Source organism: Apium graveolens, chromosome 5 (genome assembly GCF_009905375.1).
Source record: "Apium graveolens cultivar Ventura chromosome 5, ASM990537v1, whole genome shotgun sequence".
NCBI classification, from domain to species: Eukaryota; Viridiplantae; Streptophyta; class Magnoliopsida; order Apiales; family Apiaceae; genus Apium; species Apium graveolens.
This window is the reverse complement of record NC_133651.1, coordinates 296,384,575-296,401,345: the sequence shown is the minus strand read 5'-3', so window position 1 is coordinate 296,401,345 and position 16,771 is coordinate 296,384,575. Positions and strand designations below refer to the sequence as shown.

Genomic DNA, 16,771 nt, shown 5'->3' with positions numbered 1-16,771 from the left:
GGATTTGTTGCTTCTGATAATGAGAGGAGAATATGTAGACTAGTCAAGTCCATCTATGGCCTTAAACAAGCACCTATAGACTAGCATAAAAATTTTGATGAAACTGTTTTAGACTTCGAGTTTTTAGTTAATAAAAGTGACAAGTGTGTCTACTATAAGGTTAGAGGTAATGATTGTGTGATCGTGTGCTTGTATGTAGATGATATCTTGTTATTTAGAACCAATATTGAAATTATTAACGAGACAAAGAGTTTCTTGAAGAGGCACTTTGAGATGAAGGATATGGGTAAGGCTAGTGTGATTCTTGGGATCAAGTTGACTCAGTCAACTGATGGAATAACTTTGTCACATTCTCATTATATAGAGAAATATATACTTGAGAAGTATGGTTATTCAAATTGTAGAATCACTAGTACACCATATGATTCAAAAGTTTCCTTAGTCAAGAATAGTTCAGGAGTTCTTGTATCTCAGTTAAGGTATTATCAGATTATTGGGATTTTGCAATATCTTGCTAATGTGACTAGGCCAGATATTTCTTATTTTATGTCTAAGTTGGCTAGATATACAAGCTGTCCAAATAAGACTCATTGGGAGGCACTGGAGAGAGTTCTTAGATATCTGAAGGGAACTATTTCCCTTGGCTTGCACTACCGGAGATTTCCGGGGGTACTCGAGGGGTACAGTAATGTAAGTTGGATAGCTAAGAAATCTGGTTCCAATGGAGTGACCGGATATGTGTTTACCTTTGCGGGTGGAGCAGTGTCCTTGAAGTCTTCTAGACAGACTTTGATTACTCGGTCTACTTTTGAGGCTGAGTTGTGTGTAATTGATGCCACGGGGACGGAGGCTGAATGGTTACATGGACTCACTAGTATGTTAGTAAGCAAGCTGCTTTCTGCCATTTCTGTTCATTGTGATAGTCGTACAACTATCGACAAAGTCCAAAGTGTAAAGTATAATGCTAAAACAAAGAGACACATCCAAGTTAGACTCAAGAATAGTTCAGGATTTCCTGTGTCTCAGTTAAGGTATTCTCAGATTATTGGGATTTTACAATATCTTGCTAATGTGACTAGGCCAGATATTTCCTATTATGTGTCTAAGTTGGCTAGATATACAAGCTGTCCAAGTAAGACTCATTGGGAGGCACTGGATAGAGTTCTTAGATATCTGAAGGGAACTATTTCACTTGGCTTGCATTACCGGAGATTTCTGGGGGTACTCGAGGGGTACAGTGATGTAAGTTAGATAGCTAAGAAATTTGGTTCCAATGAAGTGACTAATTATGTGTTTACCCTTGCGAGTGGAGCAGTGTCCTCGAAATCTTCTAGACAGACTTTGATTACTCAGTCTACTTTTGAGGCTGAGTTGTGTGCACTTGATGCCACGGGGATAGAGGCTGAATGGTTACATTGACTCATTAGTATGTTAGTAAGCAAGCCGCTTCCTGCCATTTCTGTTCATTGTGATAGCCGTACAACTAGAGGCTGAATGGTTACATGGACTCATTAGTATGTTAGTAAGCAAGCCGCTTCCTGCCATTTCTGTTCATTGTGATAGCCGTACAACTATCAACAAAGTCAGAAGTGTAAAGTATAATGCTAAAATAAAGAGACACATCCAAGTTAGACTAAAGTTTATAAGGGGTCTTGTGTCTGATAGGATTATTGCTATAGAGTTCATAGGAACTCAGGATAATATAGCTATTCCGCTGACTAAAGGGCTTGAGCATGCTGTAGTCCTTAGGTCGAGGTTGGGGATGGGCTGATAACCCATCATAATTCATCAACAACGGGAACCCAATACACCTGAGAGGAGATCCCTCGAAGTGTATTCAATGTGATAATAACAAGTTGTAAGGATGAATTAGTAGTTCCTCTACCATATACATTTAGATACTTATGTATCCGAGTCTATCTCCTATAAACCTTAAGAGGTACTTGAACAGCTAGTTAGCAAGAGTTTTAATAACTATGATTGTAACAATTTTGGATCAGGATTTGATAAATTCTGATGGACCAAATACTGTGTCAGAATTTGTAAACTCTGAATGGGGTCAAGTCGTAAGACGAGATGTTGGCAGTACATCTTTGAAGATACCCAGCTAAGCGAATGCAATTGTGTGGTCACAATTAGAGGAAATGGTTATTCCTTGAAGCATTCGATGAACAGGATCGAGACAAGACCATAACATCTCAAAGCCGTAGATCTGCATCATAGCCGATAATAGAAAGTTTGAGGCATGTTTTAGACATGTTCTTTATGTAATTTCCTAAAACTAATTGTTGGATGTTGTTCCTTGTTATAAGGACTTAAACTTTTATGTTTGGATCTAAGTCGTTTCCTTAGTGTAATCCATAAAGAAATTGAGTTGAAGTTAGTAGCTTGAAATGTTTAATTAAAATATTTACCGACTTATTATATTATTTTAATATGAATATTGAATCTGTAGAACAATGAGGATTATCCGTTGAAGTTCAATATGGATTATCCGTTGAACTCAATGTGGATTATCCGTTGAAGTTCAATGTGGATTATCCGTTGATGCACAATATGGATTATTCGTTGATGCACAATATGGATTATTGATTGATGGATTTGTTGAGTGCATTATCCATTGATGCTAAGTGCAAATCCTAATGGGCTAAATCCTGATACTGACTGTTACATTTATGGAAATATACATTAAATGCAATTTAAGTTTGAATATCTATTTTAATTAATTTAATATATTCAGTTATGTTTTTGGGTTATATATATATATATATATATATATTGAACAAAACATATAGAATAGATATACTGTTATCACAGAATCGTGAAACCCAAGCTACTGCTTATTCTCTCTTTCTCTCCTGCAAACATACAGAATATAGCATAGGTTTTCTAGGAGAACTGAGGTACAGGTCGTTGTTGAGTGCTACATATCTGTGTTCGAAGTACTCTGAGTTGTTATATCCTGGATGTGATATTGCTGCAACCCAACACAGCGTAAGTGGGGCAATAATCTCTTCAAGAACAGTCTAGACTTCCTGAAGGTTAGGCGCCTCAGATGTTCATAGTTCTTTCAGATTTCAGTTTTGTTAAAGCTTCTATTAGAACTAAGTATTCTATCATCTCTTTTGTCAATTCAGTTACTAATTTATATCTTGTTGTTTGCCTTCGTGATTTTGTTTTGTTATTTGGTTAATTTCATGTTCTTGTTAATTGTGATATATATAACTGACTCATTGTTACGCGTCGTGTTAGTTCTATTTAGAATTATACCCACGACTACAAGAGTGCATCTCATTATATGTGCTTCTGTAGCGACTATCCTTCTCTTATATTTTTTGGTTTTTTGGTAGGACCAGAATTTTTAGATATGCGGGGCTTTGGCTTCCTTGAAGTGGCAGGCTCCACTTTTAGTTGCAGAAGTAGGAAGTAGATTATCACAAGTTCGCAGAACTGGACATCTCTTCAATAAAAAAATTCATAACTTTCTGTAGAAACATACTTCTCTAATTTTATTGTTTCCAGAGTCCTTTAAAAGGCAAGTATTCCATATATACATATTGATATACGTGTCATCAAGTCTTCCCGTATGTTATTACGCATGTCCCCCCGTATCTCGTATCCTAGTCCCCTCTCTTTATTTTTAAGTTTTGTGAGCAGGGAGGCATAGTAGCGGTACATTTCTTTTAAGCCTTTGTTGTCCACTGTCGGCGCATATTTATCGATTACTCCTTTTACAAGTTCTGGAAGATTTTCTATTTTGCATTCCATTACTTCGATTAGGCCTATGCCTACCATTGCCTCTTTATAAAGGCTTTCGACAAGATGGCAGAACTCAGCCTTTTTAGCTCTTATTTTCAAGTAAAGCGGGTCCTGTACTCCACTGTCGCTAGTGGAGCACTCCGCTACTGGCGCAGGGGAGTGGCTAGGGCCATCCATTTCCTCATAAATAGTAGGGAAGGATAACTCCATAAGATCATTAAAGCATAAGCATGTGAACCATAAATTTTTTTTGAAGGCAGATGCTTGAAATCATGTACCATACAGCTCACTTATTTAGCATTAACTGTTTACCATCCTACAACACACATCATGGAGATGAACTTGACACTTCTAATTGCAAGATCAAAATATACGATTAAATAAATTTATGGGATAAATAATCAACAACATAGCATATGATTTATTATTATAACTCTTATTCAGTCATATCAAAAGTCACAAAGACACCAAAACATGAGTGTAATTTCGATCAATCAATATGCATACCTTTTCTGCAGAACATTGTACACACCTTTCAGGAGTGGATTGTTTTGTTGGCTCACACAAATTTTAATACATCCAGATGAGATCGCAAAGCTAGATACCATTTCAGTTATTAGTTTTCATGTGTTTCTTATTTGTTTCTTGTGCAACATACTTCTTTTATTTTTTGTTGATAATTAAAAGCTGAGAAGTTTAAGACAACAACCAAGCAGACAACTTGTGGCTTCATCTATAGGCTTCATTTTTTCTTTTTTTTTTTTTATGAACCCGCGACTTCTTATGTTGACCGGGCTCATCCTAGTTGTTTCCTGATAGCGCAAAGATGCTGGAAGTTGCAAAGTTTTATAATCCTCTCCTTTTTATCCAGATCATCATCATTGTCCGGCGCAATCAAAGAGAATGATGGTGTGCTCCTCATATATAACTTTTGTTGCTTTGTTTCCTTTAATAAATGCATCAATTAACATTTGTACTTTCCTGATATTTGTTACTTTTTTGGGATGCTCTGATTGAGTGGCCTGATTCATTTGCTTTAGGCTTCTCACAGATTGTTTGTATTCACCCTCTTCCCTGTAGTCAGCCCCTTGAAATTAAGTTCTTTTTCCACTACTCTCCTTCCTTGCCAAGCCTTTAGCCAGCTCTGTCAGATTTGTCCTGCGACTAAGTTGAACTTCAAGTCACTTGGTTTTGAAGAGTAATGTGGCACCACAATTGATTTGCTCACTCTATGAAAATTATTGTGGTTATCGTAAAGGCAGGACTTAACGTTTGTATGCGTAGGCTTATTTTTCAAACTATATCAATCTAGCATGGGATCATAAGTACATTTTTTTTAGAAAATTTATAAAACAAACCAAAACAAACTTGCACTTTCTTGTCGTAAAATTACAATAATTAACTTGATCCAAAACTGCGCAGGCTAGACGTAACCGCTAGCTCCAGTTAAATCTTGATTTAACACACATAAATATGAGCTTACCCCAAAATTCATGCATAAGGAACACATACCAAGAGTTCATTAATAAATATGGTTCTTGAGTAATTGATATATTAATCATTATCGATTCATGCCCCTGCCTTTTTGAATACTTAAACATGAACATGTTTGTATAAGATAAGCTTGTAAACACGATATAGTAAGTGCAACGATTATACCGAAAAGAAAACACATAATTGCAATAAAAGAGTATTGCTTATCTGGATGTTAAGCGACGGGCACAATATTTATACTCGGCCATCAACCATTCTCAACGTCGCTAAATTTCGGTCGTTGGAGTCAGAACCAGTTTTAATTTATCTTTTACACGATTATCGTCAACGAGAGATATGGAGATTGTTCGGATTTTGGAATAAGCCTACTTGTACAGTCCACAGACGACGTCAAATGTTTCACAATATCTTTCACAGAGGGAATATACAATTGTAAGTTGGAACTTTTATATAGTCACTAAGAAACACGTTGAAAGTAAAAGTGTGTGCCTGTGTTAGCTAATTGCAGACAAAAATCAAGAAAGAAGATGAAAATAAAAAGAACTAGATCTAGAAAAGAAGTAACATTGCAAAATAGATAATAATGATCCATCCTGCCTCCGAAAAAATGATGGTGGCAGTATATATAACAACCTAGTACATAACTGACACGTGACACCCCACAAATGGGCCTGGACTAAATCATTAACCAAAACAACAAGGAGACATGATGGACCAAAGACGACACCGTTACATCAATAAAAGGTTAAACGACTATGTTTTATAAATGCTACTTCCCGCATTTTCTGTCAATTCACTAATCTGATGCTTGATCATAACAACTGCCTTCTTCTTAAATTTATCCTTGTCCTCAAAGATGGAAATTCGGGTACTTCTTAATCAACCTGTCCCAAAGTTCCCAGGTAGCCTCTTCCTTTGTGCCATTTTCCCACACCACCTGAACCATGACAGTCGGTAAATTTCCCTTCTTAATGAGTTTCCTGTCGATTATGTCCAGGGGTTGTGGATCAATTTCACCTGTGTCATTTATCCCAGGTAGTGTATTTTGCACCACCTTAGTAGAGCCAATCTTCTTCTTCAACTGGGATATGTGAAAGACATTATGCAGCTTACTCCCCACTGGTAGTGCTATTTTGTACGCAACCTTGCCAATTCTTTCTGTCACAACATAAGGACCATAAAATCTTGCAAACAACTTCTGATTTTTTCTATGCACCAAAGAATGTTGTCTGTAAGGTTGGAGCTTGAGGAAAACTTCATCTCCAACATTAAATTCTCGATCAGTTCTTTTCTTATCCTCATACCACTTCATCCTTTCTTGTGATTTTACCAGATTTTTTTTGAGCAGCTGTTGGGTCTCCCACCTCCGTTGTAACATGCCATTACCAGTAGTATCCTTAGTTCGAGTGTATTGGAAATTGATAGGTGGAGGGGGATTGCATACAGTACCTGGAATGGAGACATCCAAATGGCGCTGTGGTGGTTTGTATTATACCACCACTCTGCCAAAGGCAACCAATTTACCCAATCATTTGGTTTGTGCCCAGTCATGCAATGTAAATACATCTCTACACATTAATTAAGCCTTTCTGACTGCCTATCCGTCTGTGGGTGGTGAAAGAGATATGTCCTAAGTCCAATCATGTATGAGGATTTAGGAATAACTTTTATGTAATCTGTTTTGATTTCATTGATATTAATAAAAGACTTGTTTTGTTTTTATTGCGGGTTCTATCTATTTAAATGTTTAAATAAGATATACCACAGTTTAGAGTAAAGCTTTTTATGGATTGTGATGAGATCATAATAATGAGACCTAAAATATGATAACTCTAAACTTAAATAGTTCCTGGTCGTAGGATTACTAACTGGTAATTAATAATCCGCAAAGATTGGTACATACTATGCTTGCTTCATTATGAAGGATGTCTGTTCTCATAGACATTTGTGTGGTGACACTATAGCTAGTATGTAGGTGCTTATTATAGAATAAGTTCACTGAACATGACTCACACAGTTGAACAACTGATGGAGTTCACTCACGTGTCAGCAGTTGTTCACATAGTGATAGTTGTACAAGTATCCTTAGACTTGAGGTTATCATAGTCATCTTGTGTACACTGAACTATGCTTTGGTTTAGTTCTTAGTCTCAAGGGACAATTATAAGGGCTCTACCGGGTATAAGAATTTGTACACGAAGATAGTGTATGATCAATAAAGGATCTACCCCTTCCAGTGAAGGAAGAGAATATTCAATGCTGATCCACTTATGCTAGTTTAGGAATCTCTGGCCAGAGTGAATGAAATTAGAAAGGAGTTTCTAATTTACATTAAATAGAACTAAGCATAGTGAATGGGAAAGCAAGTGATTAAATAAGATAGGCTTGACATAAGTTCCATGCCTTGTATTTAATCGTGACATTGCAGGGTAGAAGGAATTGATTGTACGGTAACTACTCACTGAATAGGTTCTTGGTATTCTAAGCAGTGAATTCGTATTATCCGGATAGTCGCGATATGCTGAGAAGTATCCCACACGATGTAGAATAAATATGATTAATTATTTAATGAAATAGAGAATTTATATAAATAATGATAAAATAGTTTTATTATTATTTATTTCTACTACCGGCTTAATATTGAACCTACAGGGTCACACCATAAAAGAGAATGATTTAATGGTGGAGGAATTAATTAATAATGGCTGATAATTATTTATTTATAAAATAAATAATTAATTGGAAAATTTAATAATTGATTAAATGAGATTTAATTGATTATAAATTAATTAAGAAAAGGTTCTTAATATTATTAATTAAGAATTTAATTTTTGGAAATTAAATCAAGTTAGAGAATTATTTCTAAAGAATTTAGAAAAAGGATTAATAATTAAAAGGTGTTTTAATTATTAGTGAGAATAATAAAGGGTTAATAATAATAATATTTTATGGGAAAATTTTTAGCTGAAAATTTTACCTATAAATATATTATTATAGACCCTATTTTTGCCTCAACCAAAAAGATTTACAAAACCCTAATTCTCTCCATCTCCTCCTCCTTCATTACATCGTTTTCTTGGTGGATACCGGTGGAGTGCTTCACACTTGAGGAGCAGGTGCTAAGGATCTCCGTTTATCATTTTTGGATCGCCATTAAATACCTCCATCTTTCCATTAACGTAAAGCTTCTTAAGGTAAACATACTGAACCACGAATTAAATATTATTTTTCGCATGGATCCTGCGGAGGGTTTCGGTTTTTTTAAGATTTAAATTTACGTTTTCGATGCATTTATGTGATAAAACCCTTCAATGGCATCAGAGTTACTTGCGAAAAGTTTTTAATTCGTTTATGTGTTTAACTGTTTTCGATATATGAGCATGTACGTGATTCGCCATGATTTGATGTTGATATAATATGCTTATATATGTATGGTTTTGAATATATGATATTCATGTGAGTTGTATAATCATAAGATGATTATGTATTCTATATATATACTGATATATACATGATTTATGTTTGTTCTAATTATGAGAATCATATTAGATACAGATTCTGAATTGGCTGCTGCAGATTTGCTGAAATCTGGGTCTGGTGTCCGATTTACGCAAACGAATACCCTATTCCATAGGTAAACGAGCGTCTGAACAAAACTGATAGCTATAGCTATCAACGACTCATTTGTAAGGAGTTTGACGTCGATTACTGCCCGTAAACAGTGAATCTTGTTTTTCTGATTTGATTCTAATTTTTCTGATTTTTGTCATATTTTCTTTTTATGATTAGATCATGGATAATATGATATGTTAAGATCAGATTATGTGTTTTAACATGATTTTATGTGTTGTATGAGCATGGTGGATGGTTATGGCCTTTCAACCTTAGTGTAATGGTTTTGGTTTTGGTTTTAAATACGACTTGCATGTCGTCAATCTTTGTAATCATAAATCTCGAATGTAACTCGAGTTATTCTTGTAAGTTCATTAGATTAGTTTTACTTTCAATCATGTAATGTAATTGAAGACTCAATAAGGCTATCCAATGGAGGTGATACAAAGATGAAGACGAGGCATACAAGAAGTCTAAACAAAGAAGAAGACTTATGTAATAAGTAGCTGTATTTATTTCCATCACCATATTAGATTGACCTTGATCTTTATCATGAGCTTGATAAAGATCACATAGGATGGGGCCATAACCAAACACATTTACTTTATTGCACTTTACATTTACTTGTTTATTTAATTTTATATATGAGATATATGCCTATGTTTACCATACGATGATAGATTTAGGTGAACTTAAATCAATATAAGGCGTGCTCTAGAAAATCTAGAATAGGAATCATTTCTTGCCTTAACAATAAATATTATGAATACGATCATGAGATTCTTGTGTTTATGAAACACGTAATTGATTATGAATTTTCAATATTGAGAGAAAGGATGATTCTGTCAACAACAGATTTCTATCTGTAAGAAAGGGTTATTAAGTGACGCCTCTTGACAATGCTCCACCCGATCTGGGAATCATATGATTATCGATTATTGATTTGAAATATTTAATTTAAAAGGACGAATCTCTTTATAATATGATTATGATTGTAACGTAATATAATCCCTCTAAAATTAAATAATATCAAGTAGTAATTGGCCAATGACACAACGGGCTTGTGTCGGTCATAGCCTTCCAACATGGTAGAAAGTGGTTCTTATTTTTAAATCATTGTCGTTTCGTGCTACAGCCGAGGGCTTTGATTTCGAAATAAGAAATACTTGTCTATTACATAGAGATGTGTACATTGAATTAGAATCTAAAGGTCGGTACGTGCTACAGCCGTGGGCCGTTGGAGACTGATTCAATTGTACGAAATGTTGGGTTAGACTTGACTTAGAATATTGAGTTTGTCGTGCCACAGCCGTGACTCAATTATTCAAGAGGCTAAACTTATATTAGGGAATAACATAAGATGTAATTGGCAAGAGTTGTCTGCCTATTGAACATCACATGACGTTTCGTGCCACAGCCGAGGTTGTGTGATGGAATGTAGGATCCCTATTCCCACTAGCATTATGAATGCTTAATTTTCACCTAGGGGTTTGAAAAAATTAGATACACTAGTGGGAGACACTTATGAATAAAGACCCAATTCATATAGTGTTTTGAAATGAAATTGAATATTTGCTAAGTGTTGTTATGTGTTTATCATTTACAGATTTACTATATTCGTCATGTCTTCTGCACTATCACTCCGGAACATACTAGATGCTCACAAGTTGACTGGTCCTAATTTAGCTGTTTGTTTTCACTGTAACAAGTTGGGGCACTGGAAGAGGAACTGCAAGGTTTACCTTGCAGAATTGAAGAAGAAGAAGGGTAGTAAGACTACCGCTTCTGATTCAGGCATGTTCATGATCGAAGTTAATATGTCACTAGGTCAAATTTCTACTTGGGTATTAGATACCGCCCGTGGTTCTCATATTTGCAATTCGTTGCAAGGACTAAAGGGAAGTAGGACTCTTAAAAAGATGAGGTGATTCTACGTATGGGCAATGGAGCAAGGGTTGCGGCCATATCTGTAGGATCATTTAGTTTACATATGCCTACGGGCAAGACTATTGTTTTGAATAATTGTTATTACATTCCCTCTATTGTGAGGAATATTATTTCTATTCCTATGTTGGATGTGGATGGTTTTTCATTTATTATTAAGAATAATGAATGTTCTATCCTTAGAGATAATGTTCTTTTTGGACGTGGCATTTTAAATGATGGTCTGTATGTATGTGACGTGGAGCATGATTTACTTCAGATTGAACAAAATAATAAAAAAAATGAGATGATGAAAATCTGACCTATTTATGGCACTGTATGCTAGGTCATATTAGTGAAAATAGACTGCGGACATTGCATAAGGAAGGGTTACTTGACCCCTTTGATTTTGAATCATATCCTACATGCGAGTCTTGTCTATTGGGTAAAATGACCAAATCTCCATTTAGTGGATATGGAGAGAGGGCTGCAGATTTGCTAGGATTGGTACACATAGATGTATGTGGACCAATGTCTACGTAAGCCATGGGTGGATTTTCGTACTTCATTACTTTCATAGATGATAGATCTAGATTCAGATATGTGTATTTGATGAAACACAAGTCTGAAGCCTTTGAAAAGTTCAAAGAATATAAACATGAAGTGGAGAAACAAACCAAACACAATATTATAACTCTTCGATCAGATCGAGGTGGTGAATACTTGAATGGAGAGTTTCTAGATTATCTCAAAGAAAATGGTATAGTCTCCCAGTGGACTCCTCCATATACTCCACAGTTAAATGGGATATCTGAAAGGAGAAATCGAACTTTGTTAGACATGGTTCGGTCCATGATGAGCTATACGAATCTTCCAGTATTCCTATGGGGTTATGCATTGGAAACCTCATCATATTTACCGAATAAGGTGTCTTCCAAATCTGTTCCTCAAACACCATATAAGATATGGAAAGAAAGGAAACCGATTCTTAAACACGTTAAGATTTGGGGATGTCCAGCTTATGTCAAGAAAGTTGACCCAGATAAGTTGGAATCTCGATCCGTAAAATATAATTTTGTGGGATATCCTAAAGAGACTTTGGGGTATTACTTTTACACCGATCATCGGGTGTTTGTCTCCAGACATGCTACCTTCTTGGAAAAGGAGTTTATCCTTGAAGGAAACAGTGGGAGCAAAATTGAACTTGATGAAGTTCAAGAAGCACAAACTACTACGGATCAAGTGGAAACACATGTTCAGATTGAACAACCTTCTGTGGAACAGCCCATTCGTAGGACAGGGAGAGTGTCTCGCCAACCAGAGAAGTATTATGGCCTTGTCATTAAGAATGACAATGAGTTGTCAATCATTGATGATGACGACCCTGTGACCTATAATGAGGCTATGAGTAGTGTTGACTCAGAGAAATGGCATGGTGCCATGAAATCCGAAATGGAATCTATGTATACCAACCAAGTATGGACTCTGGTTGAGGCGCCTGAAGGTGTTAAGCCTATTGGGTACAAGTGGATATACAAAAGAAAGATTGGAGCAGATGGCCAGGTGGAGACCTATACGGCCAGGCTCGTGGCAAAAGGATTCAAACAAAGGCAAGGGATTGACTTTGATGAAACTTTTTCGCCTGTAGCCCTGTTAAAATCAATTCGGATTTTGCTTGCGATTGCTGCTTACTACGACTATGAGATCTGGCAAATGGACGTGAAAACGGCCTTCCTCAATGGGGAACTTGAGGAGGAAGTGTATATGACACAGCCAGAGGGTTTTCTTTCCAAGGGAAATGAACACCTAGTGTGTAAGCTGCTGTGAACCATATATGGTTTAAGGCAAGCTTCTCATAGATGGAACATCCGTTTTGATGAGACAATCAAAGAGTTTGGTTTTATCAAAAACATAGATGAACCATGTGTCTATAAGAAGGTTAGTGGGAGCGCGGTAACATTTCTTGTATTATATATGGATGACATACTTCTTATAGGAAATGATATACAGATGCTACAATCAGTCAAAGTATGGCTATCAAAGAACTTCACCATGAAGGACTTGGGAGAAGCATCCTACATTCTCGGTATGAAGATCTATAGAGATAGATCTAGAAGAATGATAGGTCTTACCCAGGGTACATACATCCAGAAAGTGCTTAAAAGGTTTAGCATGGAAAACTCCAAAAGGGGTCTCATACCTGAGAAAAGAGAGCGTATGAGTAAGATTCCTTATGCTTCAGCAATAGGATCTATCATGTACACGATGTTGTGTACAAGGCCTAATGTTGCTTATTCAATTAGTGTGACGAGCAGATATCAGTCCAATTCAGGTGAAGACTACTGGAAAGCAGTGAAAAACATCCTTAAGTACATGCGAAGGACTCAGGACATTTTTCTTATTTTTGGTGGTGAATCTGAGTTGAAAATAGAGGGTTATACTGACTCTAGTTTTCAATCAGAAAGTGACAGCAAATCCATGTCAGGGTACGTGTTTACTCTGAATGGTGGTGCGATTAGTTGTAAGAGTTCCAAACAGTCTACAACGGCTGACTCCACAGCGGAAGTAGAATATATAGCTGCAAGTGAGGCTGCAAAAGAAGCCATTTGGTTGAGGAAATTTGTTTCTGAGTTGGGAGTTATTCCTAGCGTTGAAGAGCCTATTGTGTTGTATTGTGATAACAACGCAGCAATAGCACAAACCAAGGAGCCTAGGTCTCATAGAAATTCCAAACATGTCATGCGGCGCTTTCATCTGATTAGGGAGATTGTTGAAAGAGGAGATGTCAACATCGAGAGAGTTGACACACATAACAACGTAGCAGACCCACTCACAAAGCCACTTTCTCAGAGTCACTTTGATCGTCATAAAGACAAGATGGGTATTAGATACCAGAGTAATTGGTTTTAGTACAAGTGGGAGATTGAAAGAGATATGTCCTAAGTCCAATCATGTATGAGGATTTAGGAATAACTTTTATGTAATTTGTTTTGATTTCATTGATATTAATAAAAGACTTTTTTTTATTGCGGGCTCTATCTATTTAAATGTTTAAATAAGATATACCACAGTTTAGAGTAAAGCTATTTATGGATTGTGATGAGATCATAATAATGAGACCTAAAATATGATAACTCTAAACTTAAATAGTTCCTGGTCGTAGGATTACTAACTGGTAATTAATAATCCACAAAGATCGGTACATACTATGCTTGCTTCATTATGAAGGATGTCTGTTTTCATAAACATTTGTGTGGTGACACTATAGCTAGTATGTAGGTGCTTATTATAGAATAAGTTCACTGAACATGACTCACGCAGCTGAACAACTGATGGAGTTCACTCACGTGTCAGCAGTTGTTCACATAGTGATAGTTGTACAAGTATCCTTAGACTTGAGGTCATCATAGTCATCTTGTGTACACTGAACTATGTTTTGGTTTAGTTCTTAGTCTCAAGGGACAATTATAAGGGCTCTACTGGGTATAAGAATTTGTACACGAAGATAGTGTATGATCAATAAAGGATCTACCCCTTCCAGTGAAGGAAGAGAATGTTCAATGCTGATCCACTTATGCTAGTTCAGGAATCTCTGGCCAGAGTGAATGAAATTAGAAAGGAGTTTCTAATGCTTGACACAAGTTCCATGCCTTGTATTTAATCGTGACATTGCAGGGTAGAAGGAATTGATTGTACGGTAACTACTCACTGAATAGGTTCTTGGTATTCTAAGCAGTGAATTCGTATTATTCGGATAGTCGCGATATGCTGAGAAGTATCCCTCATGATGTAGAATAAATATGATTAATTAATTAATCATATTTAATGAATTAGAGAATTTATATAAATAATGATAAAATAGTTTTATTATTATTTATTTCTACTACCGGCTTAATATTGAACCTACAGGGTCACACCATTAAAGAGAATGATTTAATGATGGAGGAATTAATTAATAATGGCTGATAATTATTTATTTATGAAATAAATAATTAATTGGAAAATTTAATAATTGATTAAATGAGATTTAATTGATTATAAATTAATTAAGAAAAGGTTCTTAATATTATTAATTAAGAATTTAACTTTTGGAAATTAAATCAAGTGAGAGAATTATTCTCAAAAAGTTTAGAAAAAGGATTAATAATTAACAGGTGTTTTAATTATTAGTGAGAATAATAAAGGGTTAATAATAATAATATTTTATGGGAAAATTTTCAGCTGAAAATTTTGCCTATAAATATACTATTATAGACCCTATTTTTGCCTCAACCAAAAAGACTTACAAAACCCTAATTCTTTCCATCTCCTCCTCCTTCATTACATCGTTTTCTTGGTTGATACCGGTGGAGTGCTTCACACTTAAGGAGTAGCTGCTAAGGATCTCCGTTCATCGTTTTTGGATCGCCATTAAAGACCTCCATCTTTCCATTAACGTAAAGCTTCTTAAGGTAAACATATTGAACTACGAATTAAATATTATTTTTCGCATGGATCCTGCGGAGGGTTTCAGTTTTTTTAAGATTTAAATTTATGTTTTCGCTGTGTTTATGTGCTAAAACCCTTCAGGTGGTAGGCTGAACTTAGTTTAATTTTTGTTCCAAGTGCCTTTAACAGCTCATTCCTAAAAGAACTCATGACGGCTGGATCTCGATCAGAAATGATTGCTTGAGGACTGCCATGTAGTTTAATCACAGAATTGAGTAGTTCTTCACCTACTGATTGAGCAGTGTAGGGATGGGATAAAGCCATTAAATGACAATACTTCGTTAACTTATCAATGACCACCAAAATCATACTTTTTCCTTTTGATTTTGGTAACCCATCAATGAAGTCCATTGTAATGACTTCCCAAGCTTGATCTGGGATCTCAATAGGTTGAAGAAGGCCTGGAGATGGAATATGCTTTGGTTTGTTCCTTTGACAAATATCACATTCTTTGATAAGATTGGTGATGTCAGTTCTTAATGACGGCCAGATAAAAATTCTTTCTGCTCTTTTGACATTAGCTGTTATCCCTGAGTGCCCTCCCTCTGCATTTCCATGAATTTCAGTACAAATTCTCTTTCTGAGGTCAGTGTCAGCCCCAATATAATGTCTGTCACCCTTCTTTAATAGTCCACCAACCAAGGTATAGCCATCACCTCCCTGAGGGTCAATCAAGATTTTAGAGATCATCTTCTGAGCATAATCATCATTGATCAAACTGTTGAGCATCTCTTGTCTCCGTTGAGGTATATCTTGCTGCACTATAACAGTGATTTCAAAATCCTCAAACACCCGGGAAAGAGCATCTGCAGCATGATTTTCCTTTCCCTTTTTGTACTGAATGGAATAGTCATATCCCATTAATTTAGACAGCCACTTTTGTTGAAGGCTGGTGGATATCTTTTGTTCCATTATATGCTTAATTGCCTCCTGATCAGTTTTCTCAATGAAATGGTGACCTAATAAGTAAGATCTCCATTTTTGTGAGGCTAAAATTACAGTAAGTAATTCCTTTTCATAGGTAGATAGACCTTGATGTTTTGGACTAAGGGCCTTGATTAGGTAAGCAATAGGTTGACCTTCTTGCATCATTGCTGCCCCAATCCCACTTTTGCAGGCGTCTGTCTCAATTACAATTGGTTTGGTGAAGTCTGGTAAGGCCAGAACGGGAGTTGTGGACATGATTGTCTTCAGATCAGTGAATGCTTTATCTGCTTCTTTGGTCCACCTAAAGTTTCCCTTTTTTAACAGTTGAGTGTAGGGGTGGCAAAATCAGACACGACCCGAAACCCGACACGAACCCAACCCGCAAAAGTACGAATTAGGTTTGAGGATTTTGACTTTTGGGTCGAGTTCGGGTTGGGTAAAAATTTACCCGAAAAAATCAGGTCATTTTCGGGTTGACCCGAAATACCCGAACCCGACCTGTTTATTTAAATAAATAATATATATATATATTATATATGTATATAAATGGTAGGTTATATTTTATCAA

At 36.0% G+C, this 16,771-nt stretch overlaps 1 protein-coding gene across 1 annotated transcript; it reads right to left on the bottom strand.

The window, feature by feature from the left end:
* Positions 1-6,103: 6,103 nt before the first annotated feature.
* On the bottom strand, positions 6,104-6,565 carry LOC141661071 (uncharacterized). Its single transcript, XM_074468054.1, has one exon. It carries the CDS (start codon positions 6,563-6,565, stop codon positions 6,104-6,106), a length of 462 nt encoding a protein of 153 aa, XP_074324155.1.
* Positions 6,566-16,771: the final 10,206 nt, after the last annotated feature.

What these genes read in the sequence shown, in the direction of transcription:
- LOC141661071 (XM_074468054.1), bottom strand. Translation starts at nt 6,565, where the DNA reads ATGAAGTGGTATGAGGATAAGAAAAGAACTGATCGAGAATTTAATGTT.